General features: G+C 38.8%; 2 protein-coding genes across 16 annotated transcripts in view; one reads left to right on the top strand and one right to left on the bottom strand.

The window, feature by feature from the left end:
• LOC139939220 (protein N-terminal asparagine amidohydrolase-like) overlaps nt 1-23,194 on the top strand; it is a 42,337-nt gene extending 19,143 nt beyond the window's left edge. For 6 of the 14 annotated variants that reach the window (XM_071935017.1, XM_071935016.1, XM_071935023.1 and 3 more), the window contains 12 exons: nt 1,481-1,663; nt 8,901-9,148; nt 10,376-10,479; nt 12,439-12,541; nt 13,418-13,483; nt 14,027-14,129; nt 15,656-15,729; nt 16,433-16,486; nt 17,311-17,364; nt 20,491-20,591; nt 21,338-21,451; nt 22,777-23,194. In XM_071935017.1, the coding sequence (XP_071791118.1) occupies nt 10,402-10,479; nt 12,439-12,541; nt 13,418-13,483; nt 14,027-14,129; nt 15,656-15,729; nt 16,433-16,486; nt 17,311-17,364; nt 20,491-20,591; nt 21,338-21,451; nt 22,777-22,944 (915 nt within the window). In that variant the 5' untranslated portion in view covers nt 1,481-1,663; nt 8,901-9,148; nt 10,376-10,401 and the 3' untranslated portion in view covers nt 22,945-23,194. Of the gene's footprint in view, nt 1-1,480; nt 1,664-7,550; nt 9,149-10,094; nt 10,245-10,375; nt 10,480-12,438; nt 12,542-13,417; nt 13,484-14,026; nt 14,130-15,655; nt 15,730-16,432; nt 16,487-17,310; nt 17,365-20,490; nt 20,592-21,337; nt 21,452-22,776 lie in introns of those variants that run through there. The other 8 variants (XM_071935019.1, XM_071935018.1, XM_071935025.1 and 5 more) reach the window with 8 other exon arrangements.
• On the bottom strand, nt 1,527-7,401 carry LOC139939219 (monocarboxylate transporter 12-like). 2 transcript variants are annotated; one of them, XM_071935014.1, is made up of 4 exons: nt 4,857-7,401; nt 4,187-4,330; nt 2,486-3,304; nt 1,527-2,074 (listed from the first exon to the last, which is right to left on the bottom strand). In XM_071935014.1, the coding sequence occupies exons 1-4, from the start codon at nt 5,059-5,061 to the stop codon at nt 1,962-1,964; spliced, it is 1,281 nt and encodes a 426-aa protein (XP_071791115.1). In that variant the 5' UTR covers nt 5,062-7,401; the 3' UTR covers nt 1,527-1,961. The 2 variants fall into 2 exon arrangements, with proteins under 2 accessions (XP_071791115.1, XP_071791114.1); XM_071935013.1 differs by having other exon boundaries at nt 1,657-2,243.
• Nucleotides 23,195-23,251: the final 57 nt, after the last annotated feature.

Raw genomic sequence — 23,251 nt, 5'->3', positions numbered from 1 at the left:
TAAGAGAGTGGTTATACCCTGCCCCTTTTGTAGGGGCTGTGCCCATATACCCCCATTTTTGTAGGGACCGGTACCCATACTCCAATCTTTGTAGGGACAGTGCCCATACCCCCATCTTTGAGGGCGCAGTGCTCAAACTCTAGCTTAAGGGCATTGCCATACCCCCATCTTTTTCGGGACAGTGCCCATCCCCCATTTTTGTAGGGACATTGGCCATTCCCCATATTTTTAGGGACAGTGCTCAGACCCCCATCTTTGTCGGCCAGATAGTGTCCATAATACGTCTTTGTTGGGGTGGCTCATACTGTCACATAACCACGGGATGTGGCTCCAACCAACAAATGTAAGAAAGACGAACAAGCCATGCACACATGAAATAAATGAACAGTGAAAGAAGCACTTCTAATTTACTATATACATCAATATTTAATTATGAAATTCCTCATCGAACACTATCAATCAACATGTCCAATATTCTTTGGCTCTAATTACAATTCCTTGATTCAAATAAAATCCCCTCCAAAATTAAACCAAAATAATTTATCTATCCTTACTTCACCTAAATCAAAACTTCAAACCTCAAAACGTTCTGAACTTCACTTCACTTACTATCTTCAATGAAAATCAATAAAGAAAAACTATACTCTGTTCTCAAACTCCACAAACTTCTTTAAATGTCAATATAATAACTTGGGCTAGTAGAACCCTCCACTTAACTTCAAATCTAAATTACGTCTTAGAAAAACTTCTTATTCAAACTTCTGCTCACAACTGGAGTGTAAAACAACTCCCTTAATCTCAAATAACAATTATTTCTTTCCAACTTCTTTTCACAACTGGAGAATAAAACAACTCCCTTAATCTCAAATAGCAAAATTTCTTTCCAACTTCTTTTTCACAACTGGAGAATAAAACAACTCCCTTAATCTCAAATAGCAAAACTTCTTTCCAACTTCTTTTCACAACTGGAGAATAAAAACAACTCCCTTAATCTCAATAGCAAAACTTCTTTCCAAAATGTATGGCTATGGAAGAAGAAAATTATTCTCCTATCCCTATCTCTGCAGGGGCAGTGCCCATGTACCCCTGTCTTTGTAGGGGAAGTGCCCAGCCCCCTGTTTGTTTAGGGGCAGTGCCCATACCCTCATTTGTGTAGGGGCAGTGCCCATACCCACATCTTTGTTTGGGCAGTGCCCATACCCCAAATCGTCGTAGGGGCAGTGCCCATACCCACATTTTTGTTTGGGCAGTGCCCTTACCCATATTTTTGCAGGGCAGTGCCACTATTACACCACCCCCACCACAGTCACAGGTGGACTTGATCAGTGTGTTAATTTATAATGTATAACACAAAAAAGTTCAAGAGACAAAATAAAAATTATAAAGTAAACAAAGACAGTTAATATGATAGTTATGTGTGAAACAGTAAGAAAACGCACTATTTAATATTTTATTATAAATATTGTCATATTTCTTGTAGATCTCAACCTGTGTCAAGAAACTTGCAAAAACCAATGGATGCTGAACAAAGATTATATTTCGAGCCAGATGCTAAGGATCTTGGCTGAGGGTGATGTGCTGGTAACCTCTCCCCTCAAAATTTAAGTAACTTAACAAGTGGAAGTTTGCTGCCTCGGACAACTTTCTTCATCTCCAAGAACTGGTGAGTTAATGGATATGTTGCGATCTCAACCTGTGTCAAGAAACTTGCAAAAACCAATGGATGCTGAACAAAGATTATATTTAGAGCAAGATGCTTAGGATCTTGGCTGAGGGTGGTGTGCTGATAAATATTGTCATATTTCTTGTAGAATTAGTTTTAACTACCTTATTTTTAAATAAACTAATTTTGAACAAATTTTCTTGTTTTTTCTTATCTAGATAAACAACACTTTAACATTTAAATTACTTTTTACTACCAAATGAACTCAACACTTGGCAAAATAAATTAAAACCACGTTTTAAACATAATCTTGAGTTTTGAGTAAACCGAGGAATATGAGTGAGACGCCCTGCGCTGAGCCGATGAGCAAGAAGGATGTCCTGTAGTTACCAGTCAAGTCGTAGAGTAAACCTGGAACAAACAAAAAACATATTAGGTTTATTACAAGAAGACAACAAGGGGGTGGGTACTTTTTGAAGGACCATAACACAATGTCCACATACTTGCCTTAAACTTATTATACACTTGAAGATAATGGAGGTAAAAAGCGTCCCTTCAATTAGTACTACTTGCTGGGGTTCTGTAGTTTATAAGAAATGAGTGAAACATTGGCAAGAAAATAATTTTCATCTCAGAGACATGACGTCATTGACCACGATAGAACATTGGAAAAGTGCACGCGTGTTCGCGCTGCGCACGATAGCGTTTCACGAGTACAAGTTTCACAAAAGATGGCAGCCAATAAGGGTGTACTCTTCCTAATTTTACTAATGTCAACATTATGTCAAAAGAACAGGGAAATTACGGGTGTGACAGACATACCTGGAATGAAGCTCACTAAGATCCTGAGAAGGGCAGTTTTTACGCCTATCCATCCGTACGCACCTGCCAGTAGATCAGCCCCAAGTAGCTGTCTTGTCAGTACATCATTAAGACAAGTAAGAACACCGTCTCCAAATTGAATCAAGGATGCTGCCACCATCATCGCCCAGTAGTTGAATAACCAAGGACTGACACAATACGAAAGAGAACTAATGAAACAAACAATGCTCATCAGGCCCCAGCATGGAAGAATCTCTCTGTCAACAATAATTCCTTGGCCGAGTTTAGCAACAATGTTCCAAACACCACCTACTGCAATAAAGACTGCTGCATCTTCCAAGGAGAACCCTGTGGATTCAGCCTGTGACACAAAGTAAATTAGCCACATCCCATATGCAAACTTGTTGCAGCAAGTTATAATTGCCAGGGACCAGTAACGGCTATTACCAAGTAATCCAACGTCTAGGTTCTTTAAAGCAAGTTTTAAAGTCATGGTTAAGACAGAAAGTCTCGAGGACAAATGTGGTGTATATTGCTCGTCATGTGACACCATCTGGTAATCACTTTGCTGATCGATCGTTTCCCTAACCGACCACAGGAGGGCGCCACATACGACAACGTTCAACGAAATCCCACCAGTTAGAAGCATGGTTGCCCTCCATCCGTACGTTTCCAAGAGAAGTTGTATGACAGGTGCATACACAATCATTCCAAATGAGAAGCCCGTCTTGCCAACACCAACGGCTTGTGCATAATTCTTGATGACGTTGCGACCAATAGCATCTTTTGCAAGCACATTCATCACTCCAATCCCAGGACCTTCAGATTGAGAAAAAGAAAAGTCAATACTATCACAAAAACAAAAACCTTTAAGGCATGGCAAAGAAAGTATACATTTATTTTTTGGAACCGATTGGTTTAACCCATAGAGCTGATATGATTTACCAATAAATATCAAATGTAGATGTATACAATAAAACTAACTTGCGAAAACTTCATTTCAAAAGGTGAGTGCGTAATTCGCCGAAAACCCGGATGGACTGTCCACGCAAGAAGAATAATCCTATCATCTAGGAGTACACAATCTGAGAAGCGTTACAACAGTATCGTTTTTGAGATTCAAATTTAAGGGCATGAAAACTGATATCTTATCAATGTATAACCACTTTACTTTTTAATATGTTTTATACTGTCGAAGTTGTTGTATATAGGCTCTAACCAAAAGTTCATATTCCTGTCTGGCACATTAAAGTTTAAGAGTGATGATAACCAAACCTGTACCTTCCCTTTGATATTGTTTTTAATTATTTTGTTTAGTTAGACATATACTGAGTGCTAAAAACTGACAACAACAACGTAATCGACGAGCTTGGATGTATATCAAGTAGTTTTTACACAATACCTAAAATATGGTCTACTGGATTCCTGAGATGACACGTTACTGGTATCCTCTAAGTATTTGGGGTGGGGAAGAGCAGGAAGGTGGAGGGTTTATGAGTCGGAGACTTTGGCGTTGCGTGGGCATTGCGTCGGCATTGCGTCGGCGTTGCGTCGTCGTCGATGTCAGTGTTGTCGTTGGGTCGGTGTTGATCGTTGGTTTCGGCGTTGGCAGTGTTTTTGTTTTTAGATTCGTGAGTAAAATAACATGCAATATATATACACATAATCATTGGGCCTATGAATCAAAGAAATATACCATACCTGAGAGCAGTATTAAACTAGCTGCAAGCTGGGGAGCTGTGGCAGCTAAGGACCCTGCAATAGCACCCGTTCCTATCATTAAGCCGCATACCATGATGATGATACCGGTGCCAAACCTTTTTCTTAATACCCCAGCAAAGGGACCTGTCATCAAAAAGAAAATTAGATTCCATTCAGCTAACACTTTTAGATATTAAAATGGCCTGTCAATTGGTGGTGACTCTGAACAGCACCCCAAAACGCTTCCACCTTTTTAAATAAAAGTGTATGTACTTTGAAAGTTGATAGTAAACATCTATACTAGGAGTTAAAGGCTGTGGACACCAGTGGTAACTGTGTATAAAAAATTAAAACAACCAAACGGAACCAAATGTAGTTTTTAAGTTCTAATATGCAACAAGAAAGGGTGTAGCTTTAATGGAGAGGTGTTGAATTTGAGTTTGATTTCGAGACCTCAATATTAGATTTGGAGGTCTCGAAATCAAGCATCTGAAAGCACACAACTTCGTGTGACAAGGGTGTTTTTTCTTTCATTTTTATCTCGCAACTTCGACGACCAATAGTTGAGTTAAATTTTTCACAGGTTTGTTATTTTGTGCACAGAGATACACCAAGTGAGAAGACTGGTCTGTGACAATATTACCAAAGGTCTCCAGTGCCTTTAACTTACCGACTAATCCTGACGTGGCTAAAATTAAAGCTGCCATCCATCCAATCACCCATGTCTGGGTTTGGAACTGATATCGCAAAGTAGGCAACATTATTCCTACACCCTTGACTATACCGATGTACACAAATGTCTGAGTCCACAGAGCTAAAACTGCCAACCAGCCAGATCGGGCATTATTTCGTTCAGTTGAAAAAAGCTGCGCCATTTCGGTTTTGGATTAAGGTTATAAATGGCAAAAATACTCGTGTGACGAGTGTAGCTTTGTGAATTGACCTGTAGATAATAAGCTCATCTCCCACCGGTGATGTGTTTATATTGTTGTTTGTAATTTGTACGTTTCTCTTACATTTATCAGTTTATCCTTGTTAGTTCGCGACGTAAAATGAAAACCGTGCAATTTTGAGTGATAATTGTGTGGATCATTATATTCTACTTTTAAAACATCTTTCTAACCATATGCATTTTATAACAAACGGTTTCAAACGCTTTTCATAGACCAACTCGTCCGATCCAAGGCAACGTGTTCCTTTAATATTATAAGTATTATTGTTATTAGTTGAATCGGGTATTGTAAAGACCCTGCCCCGTGTTCATCACTTTGTCCTTGCATACGGCCCGGGTTGTACTATGTATTGTGTGCTATTGATGTCACAACGTGAACGTTGCTGTTGTACTTTAGTAAATGCTTGTTCATTTTAAAGGCACTGGACACGTTTAATAATTACTCAAAATACATAACTAACTTGGTAATGAGCAACGGAGAGCTGTTGATAAGACTTCGGGCCTGAAGTTTTGTGATGCATGTAAAAGCTCAAACATTTGAAATGTGTTCAAACAACATAATTTAAAGGCAGTGGACACTATTGGTCATTACTCAAAGAAATTATTATCATAAAACCTTTCTTGATTAAAACGAGTAATGAGGAGAGGTTGATAGTATAAAACATTTGAGAAACAGCTCCCTCTAAAGTGAAGTAGTTTTCGAGAAAGAAATAATTTTCCACGAGTTTGATTACGAGACCTCAGATTTAGAATTTGTGGTCTCGAAATCAAGCATCTGAAAGCACACAACTTTGTGTGACATGGTGCAACAAGGGTGTTTTTTCTTCTTTTATTAATGTCTTGCAACCTCGACGACCGACTGAGCTCAAATTTTCACAGCTTTGTTATTGTACGCATGTGTTGAGATACATTAACTGTGAAGACTAGTCTTTGACAATTACTAATAGTGTCCAGTGTCTTTAATTATAAATACGTATACTGTATATAGAAAATTAAAACAACCAAACGGAACCAAATGTAGTTTTAAAGTTCTAGTATGCAACAAGAAAGGGTGTAGCTTTAACGACAATGGACACGATTGGTAATTACTCAAAATAATTGTTAGCATAAAAACTTACTTGTTAAAGATCAATGGAGAGGTGTTGAATTTGAGTTTGATTTCGAGACCTCAATATTAGATTTGGAGGTCTCGAAATCAAGCATCTGAAAGCACACAACTTCGTGTGACAAGGGTGTTTTTTCTTTCATTTTTATCTCGCAACTTCGACGACCAATAGTTGAGTTAAATTTTTCACAGGTTTGTTATTTTGTGCACAGAGATACACCAAGTGAGAAGACTGGTCTATGACAATATTACCAAAGGTCTCCAGTGCCTTTAACTTACCGACTAATCCTGACGTGGCTAAAATTAAAGCTGCCATCCATCCAATCACCCATGTCTGGGTTTGGAACTGATATCGCAAAGTAGGCAACATTATTCCTACACCCTTGACTATACCGACGTACACAAATGTCTGAGTCCACAGAGCTAAAACTGCCAACCAGCCAGATCGGCCATTATTTCGTTCAGTTGAAAAAAGCTGCGCCATTTTGGTTTTGGATTACGGTTATAAATGGCATAAATACAAACAGGTTGTTGGCCTGACGTTTCGACAGTGTCGGTGTTTTTAGGGAGGCCGTCTTTAACCATGGAGGAATAATTTATTCCTCCATTTTCCTCCATTAACCTCCATTTTCCGCCGTAAACCTAGCCTTGCTCAAGGCAGTCGAATTATTCACTCCGAAAAAAGACCGCCGCTGTATAAAAACCCACCCGTATTCACTGTGCGTAAAACCCACCCGTATTCACTGTGCGTAACATCGCACGACACGATGCCCCGTACACTATCCGCATGCGGAGGCGCAGGCCGTCAGGCCGACAGCCTTGTAGGATCTGTGTTGAAGCCACTGACCTCATTACTATAATAAGCGAAGAGTTCCCACGGTCAGCTCATTACCATAATGCCCGCGAAAGACGAGACATGTTTACCTCACACACCACCACCACGGACGCATGATAGGGTCCAAAGGTCGTGATAAGGGAAGTGCGTGATTTGACGTCAAAATGAATAATTCATTTGCCTCACATCCTGTTTTGTCTGATAGGTGTGACGAACGATATACATATTCATGAGCTGCATACTAGCATATCCTCGAGCCCCCCCAATTTCGTCCACTATTGGAATTTTTTCAATACAACACATTAAACCCGGAAGATACAGATCCTACAAGGCTGTCGGCCTGACGGCCTCCGCATGCGGATAGTGTACGGGGGCATCGTGTCGTGCGATGTTACGCACAGTGAATACGGGTGGGTTTTACGCACAGTGAATACGGGTGGGTTTTTACACAGCGGCGGTCTTTTTTCGGAGTGAATAATTCGACTGCCTTGAGCAAGGCTACCGTAAACCGCCGGATCAACATCTGAATAAGGAATGGGACAACAAAAGAGGTTTGGGAGGTGTTGGGCTATTGTATACAGCGGATTAGGGCTTGTCCGGTGAAGCGAGCAGACATAACAAAGCGGAGCAATCAAAGTGTTGGGTCTCAATTTCTAAAGATCTCAGCAGAGAGGTGCCGGGAAATGGTATCTTTGCCGCGGGATCCGGGGGGTTACGGCGGTAAAAGGGGGTTAGTTAAAGACGGCCTCCCTTATATTGATTTCCAGCCGGCTTCTTTTTTTACACAGCCAGGTGGAAATAAGCTGCTATAGATAAAAGCACAACAAGAAAGCGAATCATGAACAAATATATGGAGAATATGGAGAGTGCAGTCATGGCGAATTAAAGGGCGAAAGGGGGAGACTGAAAGATAAAACTCCCTTGACGAACAAGTTTATGTGGATGCCTTATAAAATGCTTCAGCCGATTGAAGTCTTTATTATTTGAGTAAGAATTTACCTCTTTCTCAAAAACTATACTCCTTCGAGGGAGCTGTGGTCTCTTAAAATGTGTTGTACTCAACAGCCCTCCTTTGCTTGTTACCAAATAAGTTGTTATGCCCTCAACAATTGTGAGTAACCAATAGTATCCAGTGCCTTTAAACCAGGTAACGCCATTGAAAACTATTGGTGTCTGTTAACGTTGATCCGAAATATCGTTTACTTTGCTCTTCACTGTATAGATTTTATTTAACATTGACCTTTATGAATGGCGATCTGTTCTTGATGTGGTAAATTACAGTCTCATTGAATGAAAATTGAACGGTCACTCAGCCTGATGCAGCACCGATAAAAGCAGCGAAGCTTGGGGCATGGACAGAAGTGGTAACTTCACCAACACGCCTATACGTACACGTTGAAAACAAACAATGCGGACAGTCAGAGCATCTTCAAACTTTTGTTACTGATTTCTATATATTCAACAGGGGCTTTCAAGACAAAATAATTTTGAAAGTGCAAGCTTTCAGACAGAAGTTACTCAGATTTCATTCAGAGTCATTACCAATGTATGACCCTACGTGCTTGACTCCACCAGGAGTGGTACGTATAGTATCTATCCAGATCCAGATCCTATACAGGACTACCTCCATGGTATAACAATTGAACATGCTCGTTAAACGTGCATGTGGTGTGATTTTAGAGAAAGAGAGAGAAAGAGTATTTTTAAAGGAGTGTGTGCAAACAAGTGAGACTAAAGTCTAAGTTTCTTGTTTCACCAGCACCAGCACAGCTTTGTATCAACAAACTTATTTGGCACATCCATTGAGTTTTTTGTTTTCTAGGCACCTTGGGTTCTTGCTGCATCTGCTGATAAGTCATCGGCCACCAACCTCTTAGTTTTGCCTTCAATGATGCAAGAACTTGAAAGGAGGAGCAACCCACTGAAGACTGAAAAACAACAGACTCCCAAAATGCATCCATTCTTCTTGAAACAGTAACTGGAAAAATAGACGGGGTAGGCCTCGGAAGAGATGGGAAAACAACATCATCGCTAACAGCACCCTCTACCTGGAACAGCGAAGAGTGCAAGGTAGGCAAGCGTTGAGAGTGACAATTCATGGAGCCAACGTCTTGCGGGATATGGTGCAAGATTGATTGATTTATTGATCCAAACAAGGGTTGTGAGCCCAAATAACAAAAAAATACCAGTTGATCGTCCGGATTTTTCCAAAAAGAGGAGATGAGGGCCTTTTATTTATTTTTTTATATATTTTTTTCCAAGAAAAAATTACAATCGAAAATTACAATCAAAAATAAAAAATAGTAAAAAATAGGATGCGGCCCCCCAAAAAGGATGCGGGCGGGGACGATCAAATGTTTTTTTATTTTTTATTTGGCCTAAATAGTTGCACAATACTCCTAAATTCACCCCTTCCCTCCCCTTTTCCCTTATACCCCATTCAAAAGTAAAGGCCTGGCTAAACGCAGTTCTGTGTAGTGTAGTTCAGAGTTTTTCATTTTGCAAAGTAGATTTAGATTTGTTTTTATGACCCGGTTTTAATCGAAAATACAAAATAATAATGCATTACTAATAATATTAATGCGTTTATAATGCGCCATCTATCTAGCGTACAAGACCCTATTCCGAGGCGCAGAACAAAAACAAAACATATAAAACAAAAAAGAAGTATAGAATACAATAAAATAAGTTACAATGAATAATCTAAGTAAAATAAAATAATAAGTTGCAAGCATTTGAATAAGAAGCTCTCTTTTATTCAGAATTAAATCATTGTTTTCTTCTACAATCACTCTTATGACAAGCTTGCAATAAACACCCGGCAAAGTTAAGTTTCAAATTGCGCAACTACAAAAAGGGAAATTCCCCAATTTGCCTTCATGTCCCTGACGCGTCAATCACGTGATACACACAGGTGACACGGTCAAGCTTTTGCAACCTCGTCCCTTGCTTTCTGATCTTGATCATCCGTGCACGTGTCGTTCACGTAAACATGTGAAGCCACAATTTGTGGGTACGAGTACAGCAGAAACTTACACTTACAAGTGCCTGCTCTTTTTTGACGAACTTCTAGCTGCACCTTATAATTCCCTGGTAAACCATTTGGTAAAGACCTGTGTTCTGTTTTATATTAAAGTTACGAACATGTCTCAAACGCAGTTTAAAGGTAAAATAAGTCATGGGATCGTATCCGTATGTGCTGCAATTACAATTCGATCACCTGAAATTGTGTACATTTTAATTACGAACGACAGACTCTCTCGTCCTAAATTTAAATGTTTTTCTTTTCTTTGCTAGCTAGGGCCTTAGCTAAGCTGTTCGTGATGCCTGTATTATACAGTGATGGCACCTTCATGGAGGATGCAATTGACTTACAGGCATCTGTCTACTCAAAGTTTGAGGTACGTAGGTTTAGGGGTTGTTGATTGTAATCCTGATCATTGCGCACTTTGCACCTTACACTTACAATTAAGTACGACTATATACTCTAGGCTATACAATACAAGAGGAATGTACTTCACCGTACAGATAGATAGACATCATATTCATGCCATGTCCTGTCTGTAGATTCTGAATCTTTATTCCAGTTGTCAGCTTTGTTTTCTCAGTTCAGATAATGTTTTCTTCCTATCCATTCAACGCAATGTAAAGCTGTTTCCCTTTATCACTCAGTATCATTGGGACTGCCATTGGTGGCTGTTCCTAAGAGTGCTGCTATGAAGCTCCTGTTTCATTTGTTTGTTTGATTTAAGAGTAACTATAAAAATATAACTATGAATAGTAAACTTGCGGGTACAACCATGATTGAGTACTAAAATCTCTTTTGAAGGAGTGGTGGCTCTGAATAGAGCCGGTTTGGTCTCGACGTTTCGAACATTATACTCGGCTCGTTTTCAGGAGAACGAGAAGAGTATAATGTTCGAAACGTCGCGACCAAACCGGCTCTTTTCAGAGCCACCACTCCTTCAAAAGAGATTTTACTCATGGTTGTACACGCAAGTTTACTATTCTTATGTTTATTTATAGCTACTCTTATGTCCACACCATGCAAAGCTTCAAACACTTTTGTTTGATTTGTTTGTTTCCTCTATGCGCCGCACTTCTTGCCTGATGTGCGTGTCTTATTTAACACACTGTATATACATGTATGATTTGTGGACCTAATCTAAAAGAACAAACAAGAGAAGTCCGTTACAATGTAGGGACTTGAAAACTATAGACTTGCACAAAGCTACACAAAGTTGCGATAGCGTAAACCTCCTCCCGACAGCAGTAAGGCTGGAGCGTTATGAGAGCTAGGTCCGGCTGTTGGGAGGAGGGTTTACGTAACTCCTAGAACTATTTCGGTTTCGTCCGCTATCGTCTCCTGTGAGACGATAGTGAACGAATCCGAATTAGTTATAGGAGTAAGTTTACGTTATCTCAAACAAGCAGACGTTTTTCTGAAAGTTTGTATACTAATGCCTGGAGTACCTTGTTAAGTACAATACATGCTATAAAATTAAAAGACTTTGATATTAGGGCCTATTGCATGTATTTTTATTATTAAGCCATCAGTGCTATAGGATTGTTCACACAGTAACTGCAAAACAGAGCTGTGTGTGCCCATGCATACAGGATAAGGGTGTGCGTATTATGTAAACCGTACTGTGTATTCTCTGACAGCCTCTGTATGCGGACAGTTATTTGAGTGCGGATGACCTCTGCTAGTAATAGTATCCCCTTCACGTGTTGAGGGTGATTACGCAGTCGATAGTATGCATGCGCGAGGGGTTCTGATGTTTTTTTAAGTAAAAACTGTGACTGTGCTTTAAGGCATGTTTATGTGTTGATCAAGCCACAGCAGGTTAAATGTCAAACATGGGCTAACCAACTCAAGCTGGGTTCACATTCATACATCTGCTTAATGCTCAACAGAATAAGGTTGTCACATGCATAATTTGTGAATGTGTCCTGGAGCCGATTTCATAAAGCAATAAAATTCATCGCTAGACAAATTGTCTGTATTTCCATAGTGGTCTGTGTTGTGACATCACACTTTTCTTAGCAACTACGATTGATATGCAGTTATGATCAATCTTAGCTCTTTGTGAAATCAGCCCCTGCTCTTTATTTTGTGCTGAGCCTAAAATTGTTCAGCAAGACTTTCTGCTTTAGGAGCTTGTGAGATTGTTGGTTTTCTTTACGAATATAGTCTTGTTTCCCTTTTTAGATAAGAATTAGAAATCTTTCTGTGTCTTCACGGGAACGAGTGAAAATTGAAAAATGATATTTAATTGTTTTTTTGGCTTATTTGCTCTTGAACAGAAATTTGTTGTTTTTTGCTTTTACTATATGTTTTAATATTATTAATTTTACAGGACTCCAGTAAAGCGTTCCACAGCCTGCCACTTAAACCGTGTCCTCCTAAAGGTTTATTGTATGTAGATCAAAGAGAATTTGCTGTGACAACAGTTTCCGATGGTAAGTTGTTTAAAGGCAGTGGACACTATTGGTAATTGTCAAAGACTAGCCTTCACAGTTAGTGTATCTCAATATATGCATAAAATAAAAAACCTGAGCTCAATCGGTCATCCAACTTGGGAGCTAATAATAAAAGAAAAAAACACCCTTGTCACACGAAGTTGTGTGTGTTTAGATGGTTGATTTCGAGACCTCAAGTTCTAAATCTGAGGTCTCGAAATCAAATTCGTTGAAAATTACTTCTTTCTCGAAAACTATGGCACTTCAGAGGGAGCCGTTTCTCACAATGTTTTATACCATCAACCTCTCCCCATTACTCGTTACCAAGAAAGGTTTTATGCTAATAACTATTTTGAATATCTACCAATAGTGTCCACTGCCTTTAAAAAGCGTTTGTAACTGTTATAAAATGCATATGTTAGAAAGATGTTTTAAAAGTAGAATACAATGATCCACACACATTGCGCGGTATTCCTTTTGCTTTGCGAACTAACACGGTCGGCCAATTTGTCGACGAGGTAACAGGAAAACCACGCAAATTTTGAGTGATACTTGTGTGGATCATTATATTCTACTTTAAAAATATCTTTCTAATCATATGCATTTTACTACAAACGCTTTTCGAAGACCAACTCTACCGATCCAAGGCAACGTGTTCCTTTAACATACCTCCAAACAATGTGCGCCTACCATTTCTGCTTTTTTGGAAAGTCCATTTCTTTCGTGCACAATTTGACACCCAAAATGACAGGCAGACAGGATGCGCGGGTGTATGGGCGCTGTGCATTGTGCAATGGGTCTCATAAAAGAGGAAGGTTTTGGTGTCCGAATTCCAATCTCATTCTTGTTTTCTTATTTTTCCCCTTGTACATGTAGATGTGATTGATACACTTGGGTCCGATGATGCAACAACGTGTCACATTGTCGTCCTGAGACACTCTGGTAAATTTAGCCAAATTTGTCTTTATGTTTTTAGTCATTGAATGGACCGTTTTGAGTAACCCTTTTGTTGCTATGAAAATGGCCATACTTTAGGGTAGGCTGTATGTGCTTCTAAACGCGTACATCAATGAAATACGCAGCATGCAGCATTCCCAGTTTTATTTCTATGGCACAAGCTCACAGACGCCATTTCAATTCAATTCAAGGTATTTTATTCAAATATTTGTAGCCAAAGGCTAAATTACATTAAATTAACAAGGTAAAAAACATCAAGATTACATAAATTAAAGGGAAACAAAACAAAACATGTTGTGGGCCAGGTATTTCAATTCATTTCAATTCAATTTTTATTGGTCCTACCATAGGAAATTCTTTTTGCATACATGCAATACAGGAAAAATTAATAACACACAATCATAAATAAACTACTGAATGGTAACATCATGTTCGATCATTCTATAGTATTGTTTAATGGCTTATAATATTCCAAAATACATACATTCAATCTCTTTCAATGTTATACTTATTAATTTTTGTAACCAGGAACTGGAGTTACTGGTCTGTGTCATTTTGATGGTTGCAATACAAGGCAAGGAGTGGAAGATCTTGTGGAGTCTGTACTCAAACTCGGCAATGATGGAGGGAGGTAACAAACGTCTATCTATATTCTCCCAGTCAAACCACTTTTCCCCCAACTCACCAAGGCCGGATGGCCACTTCAAGGTGAGGGCCTCACTTAACTGACTTTTGCTGTTGGCCCCGATCAACTGTTGCTAGGGGCATGTTGCCGCCTACTCCAGGGCCCAATTTCATAGAGCTGCTAAGCATAAAAATTTGCTTAGCATGAAATTTCTTCCTTGATAAAAACAGGGTTACCAACCAAATTTCCATTTGTTGCATGTTGCTTCTTTTTGGTGTTCAGCTGTTGTTTGCTTGTCCTGAAAATCACATGGAAATTGGGTTGGCATTCCTGTTTTTATCAAGGGAGAAATGTCATGCTAAGCAAATTTTAGTGCTTAGCAGCGCTATGAAATTGGCCCCTGGGACTGAAACAGGGTTACCCACTTCACAGTCAACCAGGATGTAGGTATGGGTCATCCTCTAAGAGCCAGGGCCCAATTTCATAGAGCTGCTAAGCACAAAAATTTGCTTAGCATGAATTTTATTCTTTGATAAAAACAGGATTACCAACCACATTTCCACTTATTGCATACTGCTTGTTACTGGTATCCGACCGTTGTTTGCTTATCCTAAATATCACGTGGAAATTTGGTGGGTAAACCTGTTTTTATCAAGGCAAAAATTTCATGCTAAGCAAATTTGTGTGCTTATATATAGCAGCTCTATGAAATTGGGCCCTGGTTGGTGAATGAGAAATTGTAACCTTCCCCAACTTTAGAAAATAAAATTAGCTGTTGCAAACAACTTTACCAACCAAATGGACCGAGGGTTTAAATGCAAAGAAAAATAGTTAATGGCCTGACGTTTCGACCCTAGCAGAGTCTTTCTCGAAGGCTAAACAAATTTTTAGCCTTCAAGAAAGACTCTGCTAGGGTCGAAACATCATGCCATAAACTATTTTTTGCACCTTCCCCAACTTATTACAAGTTGTCTTATTACCAGTAAATCTTATTACATGTTGTCTTACATGTTGTCTTACATACTTCCAAAGGTGTTTTCTTATGATGCAGTTTGGTTTCTTAATGTACTTTGATGTTTTTAAAGGGATTGCATATGTTTGGTAATTGGAACCGCTATTGTATCATTCAAATAAGTTGTAAACATAAACCAGATACAAATTTGCATTTATAAATGTAGTAGCATTTTTTTAGACATTGCCGAATACCTTGAACAGTTATGTACTTGAAGGAACAATAATCTGCGATTGGAATACATAATCAGTAAATGTTACTGTCAGTAATCACTTCTTAAATTACAAAATTTGTTTGAGATAAAAAGTGACATCTTTTTCCACAACTGCAGCACTCTGAAGTGACACTTTAGAGTGAAATGTTTCTCAAAATGCTTTATACTATCGAAAGCTGCTGTAGGCTTCTAACCAAGAGTCTGCCTTGCCATTAATTTTAGGAGAGATTACCAAATGAATACATTCCCTGTTAACCCTGCATTAAAAGATGACTAAATAAATACATTCCGTTTCCTTCACTGCAGTTTGGAGCTTCATGTGGTTGGTGGTTTTCAGGATGACAAAGAAACCTCGGAAAAGCTGTCAAGAGAACTGTTAAGTAAGGTCAAAGGTCTTCAATGATGTAATAACCTTTTAGAATAAAAAAACGGAGAGCGCTTAGGATGAAAGCTTGCGATTGCAATAGCTTGCAAGCGTGAAACCTGGTAACATACATTTATATATTATATTATATTTATTGGTTTATTTCATAAAAAACATCACACAGTATGACAACCGATATAGTTGAATTGCACTAGAACATGTACAATATAAAAATTTCTTTAGAAGCAGCTAAAAGGTTAAACAGTTTATTGCCACATATCTATTGTGTGTTTTAAAAAACACACAATTGATAATGAGCAAGAACTACGAGCAATCAAAACAACAATCAACCAGCACTTAACCAAAAAGAATGAGACTTAACAAAAATAGAATATCTTTGGTATTAAAAGCCCTACTCTGCAATGTCATTGTACTACCTGTAAACCAAAGTTTTCCCACACAAAAAATGAACCTAAGCAACAATTGCATACCTATTAGGCCTCCTTAAATACTTAACAGAAAGTGCAACTTGTTCCCATTAGTTCGGATTGAGGTCAACCTATAGACTGCTTGAAAGTGCACAATTTACCTGTTAACCAACTTTTCCCTAAAATTTGTGAACTTGTGTAAAATATTGCAGGTCTACTTCAAGAAGCTAAAGTTGTTTCTGATTTCTCTGGCCTTTTGTACTCAGACTTTTCCTTCTCTACTTCCCATAGGTGAATTCCACAAACTGGAAGTCGATGTGTATTTAATGACTGCCTGCATTTCTGGTAAGATACCACTTTCTAAACCTTATTCGTTGCAATTAGTCTGAATTTTAATTATAGTCAGTAAAGCATTCTAATGGGTTGTGTGTCCTGGCCAAGCTGTCAAGCGCACTGGACTCAAGCTCTGATTTTTCTGATCAGCAGAGTGTGGGTTCAAGTCCTGGTCATGACACTTGTGTCCTTCAGCAAGACACCAATTGTTGCTTCGTCCTTTGGATGGGATGTAGAGCTGTATGTCCTGTGTTTTGTGAAATACATGTAAAAGAATCCACACACACTTAAATAATGAAGAGAAGGGTTTTGCCCAGTGTTTCTGACAGTGGCTGCAGCACGAGCTGCATCACCTTTTGAATGGGTCTCATAATTCTGACACGCCCCTTGGATTGTGATAAAGTTCTTTATAAGAACCAAATGTTATGTGTTACAAGGGAAATTCACACCTACTTTTTAAAACATGTTAACACAGAATTTTTTGTTATAGACATGGAAAATCTCAAATTAGGGAAACAATATTATGCAATTAGGCAGGAAGTGAAACCCAATCCCTTTGAAAGGCGCTGGTCTAGGATGGGTACTAGGATAGGGTACACAGAGATGAAAGGCAGAGAAGAAAGCACAGTTAACATTTATTCTTTATTGGTTATCATCTCACAAAAATGTTTTGTCCAACCTCAATTTGAACAAAAAGTATACCCAGTCAGTTTCTCTTAGGGTTTATTACTTGATATTTAAAACTGTGATAAAATCTAAAATTTTAGTCCTTAGAAATCATTGGTGAACATCCTGATTAGCATAACTTTTGACTAGTTTGACTTTGTCTTTCTTAGGTTTGAATAACACTGTCAAAAACGGCATCAACTACCCCATTGTGTATGGCATAGGTAAGTTTTACACACATTGATTGCTATTCCCAAGCTTCACCCAAGGTCATAGTAGGTCTACATGTGTTCAAATGATTTAGTGATAATCAGTGCTGAATGAGTTGTTCCAAGAGCCGTGGCAGGTCTTAAGAAGCCAAAGTGTTCAGCACTTTATTCTCACACACTGATATTAGGCAAAACTCAAATTAGTCATGTCGATTAACAAAATGGCAACTTCTGGTGGGGGTTACAATGTTAAATTAGTGTTCTCGGGCTTGTTTGCCCTGTCGTCTTTGTTGAGATGTTCTCCTCCTTGTCCTAAAAACTTGGGCTGTGACTGTTTCAATATGCTATGCTTCATACTTTAGTTAGTAAACAATGATTTTAGGTACACAAGATTGTAGACACGAGTCACTGGTTTAAGCTAACATCCGGGAACGTTTAATGCAACACACGAAAGGTCAAAGATCAATAAACAACTTTATGCATATTGCAACATCCTCCTCTTTTTGAGGAAGGAGCATTTTTTGAAAGCCACAACAATTTAACTCCAACTTGAACACTGGGAAAAACAAGTTATTTTAGACATGCATTAAATCATGTTTTCTCCAAAGAAGAAAAAAAAAAGGTGGAAAAATAGAGAAACAATTTGTTTTCTCTAGTCAAACAAAATGAGGGATTTCTCCTAACTTTTTTTTTTTTTTTTTTTTTTTTTTAGTGAGAAACCAAAATACCCTCTCAACTGCTTAAAACGCCTTTTTTAGTTTGAACAAAAACATTTTTTTTTAGAGATATAAACTCAAGCAACTGTTGTCAAGTTGCGAACAGCATCTTGTTTTGCTTTGAACTCACTTCTCAGTATTTAACATAGTTCTTTAGTCTGCTAGGTTCTTTGATCATTCTACCAGATCTGGTTTTTGGCAAGTCTTTCAGTTCAATTGTCTCTTGTTGAGGGTTCGGGTCAATTGTTTGATGCATTCCTGGGGGGTGTTCTATTTCAGGGATGCGTGTGGGTTGTTTCCGTGTGGGTTGTTTCGGTGTTCTAGATCCATCAGATACATGTGGGTCTGGGTGACTCTGTGGGGGTAGGATGGTTTGCTTTGTAATGCATTGGTCAGTGGGGGTCGGGGCATGCAAGTGTCTCATGTTTGTGTGACCATGCATTACTGGTGGTTCTTCACGCGTTTTCTTCAGGTCAACAAGATTGCGTCTCAAGGTCTGTCCTTGTTGGGTTTCGATTTGGTAGGATCTCTCGTCCAGTCTCTTGCTTACAACAGCACGTGGCCATTGTTTTTCTCCAGAGCGGAATGGTTTCAGTCGTACAACATCTCCTTCTGCCAACGATGGCAAGTCTTTTGCATGTTTGTTGTAGTTGTCCGACTGTTTTCTCTGTAGATGTTTCATTTTGGCTCTTCCTCTTGGGACTAACAGGCTGTTAGATGTGGGTAGAAGGGTTCTGGTTCTTCGGCTATGCAGTCTTTGTGCAGGACTGCTGCTGATTCCTTGAGTTGGAGTATTTCTCAGTTCAAGAAGTGCCATGTATGGGTCAGAGTTGGCTTTCTTGCACTTCTTCAGTAGTCTTTTTGCAGCCTTCACTGCAGACTCCACTTTACCATTAGATTGGCTATGTTTGGGGGAGATAGTGAAATGTTCAAAATCCCAAACTTTGGAGAATTTCTTGAACTCATCGGACGTGAACTGACTACCATTGTCGCTGATTACCGAGTTTGGTATGCCATATCTTGCGAAGTGAGACTTCGTGGACGTCATCTAGTGCGTGAACTTTTCTCCTGGACGGGTTCTCTTCAGTTTTTCATTATACAGTTATAGAGAAGCGTAACTTAGAGTTCTATGATGAATACTTCACCGCTGCCACCATGTTTCAATATGCTATGCTTCATACTTTAGTTAGTAAACAATGATTTTAGGTGCACAAGATTGTAGACACGAGTCACTGGTTTAAGCTAACATCCGGGAACGCTTAATGCAACACACGAAAGGTCAAAGGTCAATAAACAACTTTATGCATATTGCAACAGTGACTTTGCAATATAAAGATCAATTTATCACCAATACAACAAAAGTGGGAAAACTTAATTTCCGAAAAGGTGGTCAAGTTTTTAAGATATCATTAGGCAATTCACAGGGATTACGTCCATGCAGGAAGAAAACTCCCTACTGGAACACACAATCTGAGAAACATTACTGTCAGTAACACTTCTCAAATTCAAACTTTGGGGGATAAGAAGTGATATTTTTATCCATAACTGCAGTACTTTAAAATAAAAAGGTTTCTTAAAATGCATAATGCTATCCAGCTGCTGTACTTCACCAAGTAAGTTTTTATTGACATGAATTTTCAGAGTCATTACCAAAGTATACGGACCTTTTGAGTGCACTTCACTGTGAACCACTAAATTTGATATCTTTTTCCATACAACTGCAGAACTTCAAAGGGAAAATATTTTTTAAATGAATTAAATACACGTACTACCCAAATCGCTTACCAAGTAAGTTTTTCATTGCGATTAATTTTTAGATATGGTGGCATAGTTGGCTTGTGGGTGGAGCGCTTGCCTCTCACCTGGTTCGGTACCCGGCCAGGGCCATGTGTGAGTTGAGTTGTGCGTTGGTTCTCTGCTGTGCCACAATGGTTTTTCAGACCAGCCGGTTTTCCTCCCTTCAAGAAAAATCAAACACTTTCGATCTCTGGCCGTGCTCCGTGGTCATATTACGTTGATGCAGCCGGCTGCAAAAGGTGCCCTTGCATGCCTGCATCTTTTGCATTTCAGCTCTTAGCTGTAAGGATGATTAGCCTCCCAAATTATTTGTATTATTACTATTACTGTTACTGTTGCTGTTGCTGTTGCTGTTGCTGTTGCTGTTGCTGTTGCTGTTGCTGTTGCTGTTGCTGTTGCTGTTGCTGTTGCTGTTGCTGTTGTTGTTGTTGTTATTATTATTTCATCTTATCACAGCATGTCGTTAACTCCTTTGCCTCATCTAAGACTACGACATCTGGACGCCTGTGTTCTATAACATGATCAGCCTATTATTATTACTATTATTATTATTATTATGACCAAATGTAAACAAACCAGTTCAGTGCACTACATTGTGAATCGCCATATTTTGGTTATCTTTTTGCAGCTGTTTCTGTGAAGACTGGGGCAATATTTCCGGCTTCGTTTGAATATAAGGGACCAGACAAAGCACTAAGGAGCCTCAGACATTTCATTGGTGATACTGATGTGAGTATATTGTTGCAGCCATTTTGATTTCTCCTCTTCAACTTGATGTAAGCCAGGTCCAAAATGGCGACTGTGGGCACAGCTACGGCTAGATCGCGCGCGTCTGCCTATTCTTCAACACTAGCAGACGCGCTGCTAGCCGTAGCTGTAGGCAAAGTCAACGTTTCAGACACAGCCTAAGCTTACTGAAGCTTGTTGGGCAAAATAGTCAGACCCCTTGTTGACTGTAATTAGAATCGGTGTTTATTATTGCGAATGCAAACTGGGCACATGACGAGGATGGTGGTAACCCTGGTGTTCAGCAACCCTAAGATCCACAAGCCTGATAAAAGTCCACCTGCTGTTTGACTGAAAAATGAACTTCCTGGTATACTTCGTTCTTAGTTGTATTTGGACAAGTATAAAAGATTTCTTTGCACTAACATTTCATGTGATTCTTGTTAAAAATCAGCAGGGCATTATATTACAATATTTAGTTTTTAATCTTTTCGTTCACCTTTATAGTCTTATTATAAGTTGACTTCGGTATAGTATATTTTCTTTTATTCTCTCCTGTTTTCTTCTCTTTTTTCTTTTCTTTAAAAACAAAAATTTGGGAGGGTGTAATTGAAAAAGTCTACGCTTGTAAAAATGTTGAAAACTAAGAACGACCCCTTAATACAAATATATTTATGTGCTTGACAAATTTAGCGTAAAGCATAGTTGACCCTGGAACTATAATCCAATTTGCACCCACTGATTTTCAGGTGAAGAATATCTACGATGGCACGAGTCATCGTCTGGTTATTGGGCCGTACAACTATGGTGACTTTCCGAATGCTTGGATATTGATGCAACAGAGCGATTCTACCTTAAGAAAGGTAGGTGTGAAACCATTCAGAGACTTTCCTAGTTTTCAGATTTACATTATAGATTGTGTTTTGCTAAAGTGTCAAGGTGCTCTCTGAATTCTCCTTCTCTGTCATAAGAATAGCCCTCAAAGACACTGGACACTATTGGTAATGGTCAAAGACCAGTCTTCTCACTTGGTGTAACTCAACATATGCACAAAATAACAAACATGTGAAAATTTGAGCTCAATTTGTCGTGAAGTTGCGAGATACTTATAAAAGAAAATACACCCTTGTCACACAAAGTTGTGTGCTTTCACTTGCTTGATTTCGAGACCTCAAAATCTAACTCTGAGGTCTCTAAATAATATTCGTGGAAAACTACTTTTTTTCTTGAAACTACGATACTTCAGAGGGAGCTGTTTTTCACAATGTTTTAAACTATCAACAGCTCTCCATTACTCGTTACCAAGTAAGGTTTTATGCTTAAAAAAAGTTGAGTTATTACCAATAGTGTGCAACTGTGCCTTTAACGACAACATGTGATTTGGCTAGAATGACAAAGACATGTAAGAAGCCTGAACCTTTTGAGTACAGCAGATGTTCAAGTGTGATGTGTATTGACATAGGACCGTCATTGCAGTGCACTTGAGCCCAGTTTCAAAGAGCGTCTTAAGCAGAAAATATTGCTTAACAATTCTTTGCTTAGCAGAAAAGAGCAGTGTAGGCTACCAGTAACAAGTTGTGCATATTGTGACATTGTAGTTTTTGTTGGTACTGGTAGGCGTAGTTTTGTGTACGCATTTTTTCTCATAAACACAGTATTTGAACTCCTAACTTATCGATGTTATGATGCAGTACATTACATGTTATCCCATTGTGTTTACCTTATAACAAAGTATTTTAACTCCCAACCACAGTTCATATTCAACTTCCCAATTATTTTTCTAAAAATTACTTACATTTATTGTATTCCTAAAGTGTTTTTCTTATGACACACTGTATGACTTCCCAATGTATTTCCGTTATGGACAGTGTATGTCTTCCCAGAGTTGTTTACTTATGGCAAAGTGAATGACTTCCTAATGTGTTTTCCTTACAAGACAGTGTATGACTTCCACATGTGTTTTCCTTATGACACATGGTACAACTTCCGAATGTGTTTTCCTTATAACACATGGTAAGACTTCCTAATGACAGTGTAGGACTTCCCAATGTGTTTTCTTTATAACATATTGTATGACTTCCCTATGTGTTTTCCTTGTGACACAATGTATGACTTCCCAATGTGTTTTCCTTGTGACACAATGTATGACTTTCAAACGACTAATTAATTTACTTCCCAATTTGTGCAGTACTTGTCAACATCCCCTGCTGTAGAGCCAGAATACTTTGAACAGAGTGTACGAGCAGCATTGGGCTTCTATCTGAGCAATCCAGATGCAGCGTCAGTTTTCCCTGATGGACAGCCACATGCCTTTACAATGACACCAGATGGACAATGGAGTGCAGTAACACCATGATACCATATCCACAACATGGACGCTTCAAAAAACCACATGAAGGTAGCATCACTGTTCTCAACACATGTGTACAACATGACACATATCCTGACTGTTAGGCAAGGTGAACTTCAATTATCTACGCTGGATGATGAATATCATGCTTGGAGATTACTCATTCGAAAATGGCTTTGTCCATCAAAAATAGGAAGTGCCACCCTACAAATATTGAAAATTAGTGTGTGTAAATATTAAACTGAATTTACTTTGGTTCACAGATTTATGTCTATTTTTGTTTTTAAAAAGGGTTTAAATACACTGGACACTA

The sequence above is a fragment of the Asterias amurensis genome, chromosome 6, assembly GCF_032118995.1.
Source record: "Asterias amurensis chromosome 6, ASM3211899v1".
Lineage (NCBI taxonomy): Eukaryota > Metazoa > Echinodermata > Asteroidea > Forcipulatida > Asteriidae > Asterias > Asterias amurensis.
The sequence above is the reverse complement of the archived record's forward strand: the minus strand, read 5'-3'. Positions and strand labels throughout refer to the sequence as shown.

What these genes read in the sequence shown, in the direction of transcription:
- LOC139939219 (XM_071935013.1), bottom strand. Translation starts at nt 5,061, where the DNA reads ATGGCGCAGCTTTTTTCAACTGAACGAAATAATGCCCGATCTGGCTGG. An exon ending in AGCCACGTCAGGATTAGTCG is followed by an intron (nt 4,331 to 4,856) that starts GTAAGTTAAAGG and finishes TTTTGATGACAG; the next exon opens with GTCCCTTTGCTGGGGTATTA. An exon ending in TAGTTTAATACTGCTCTCAG is followed by an intron (nt 3,305 to 4,186) that starts GTATGGTATATT and finishes CTCAATCTGAAG; the next exon opens with GTCCTGGGATTGGAGTGATG.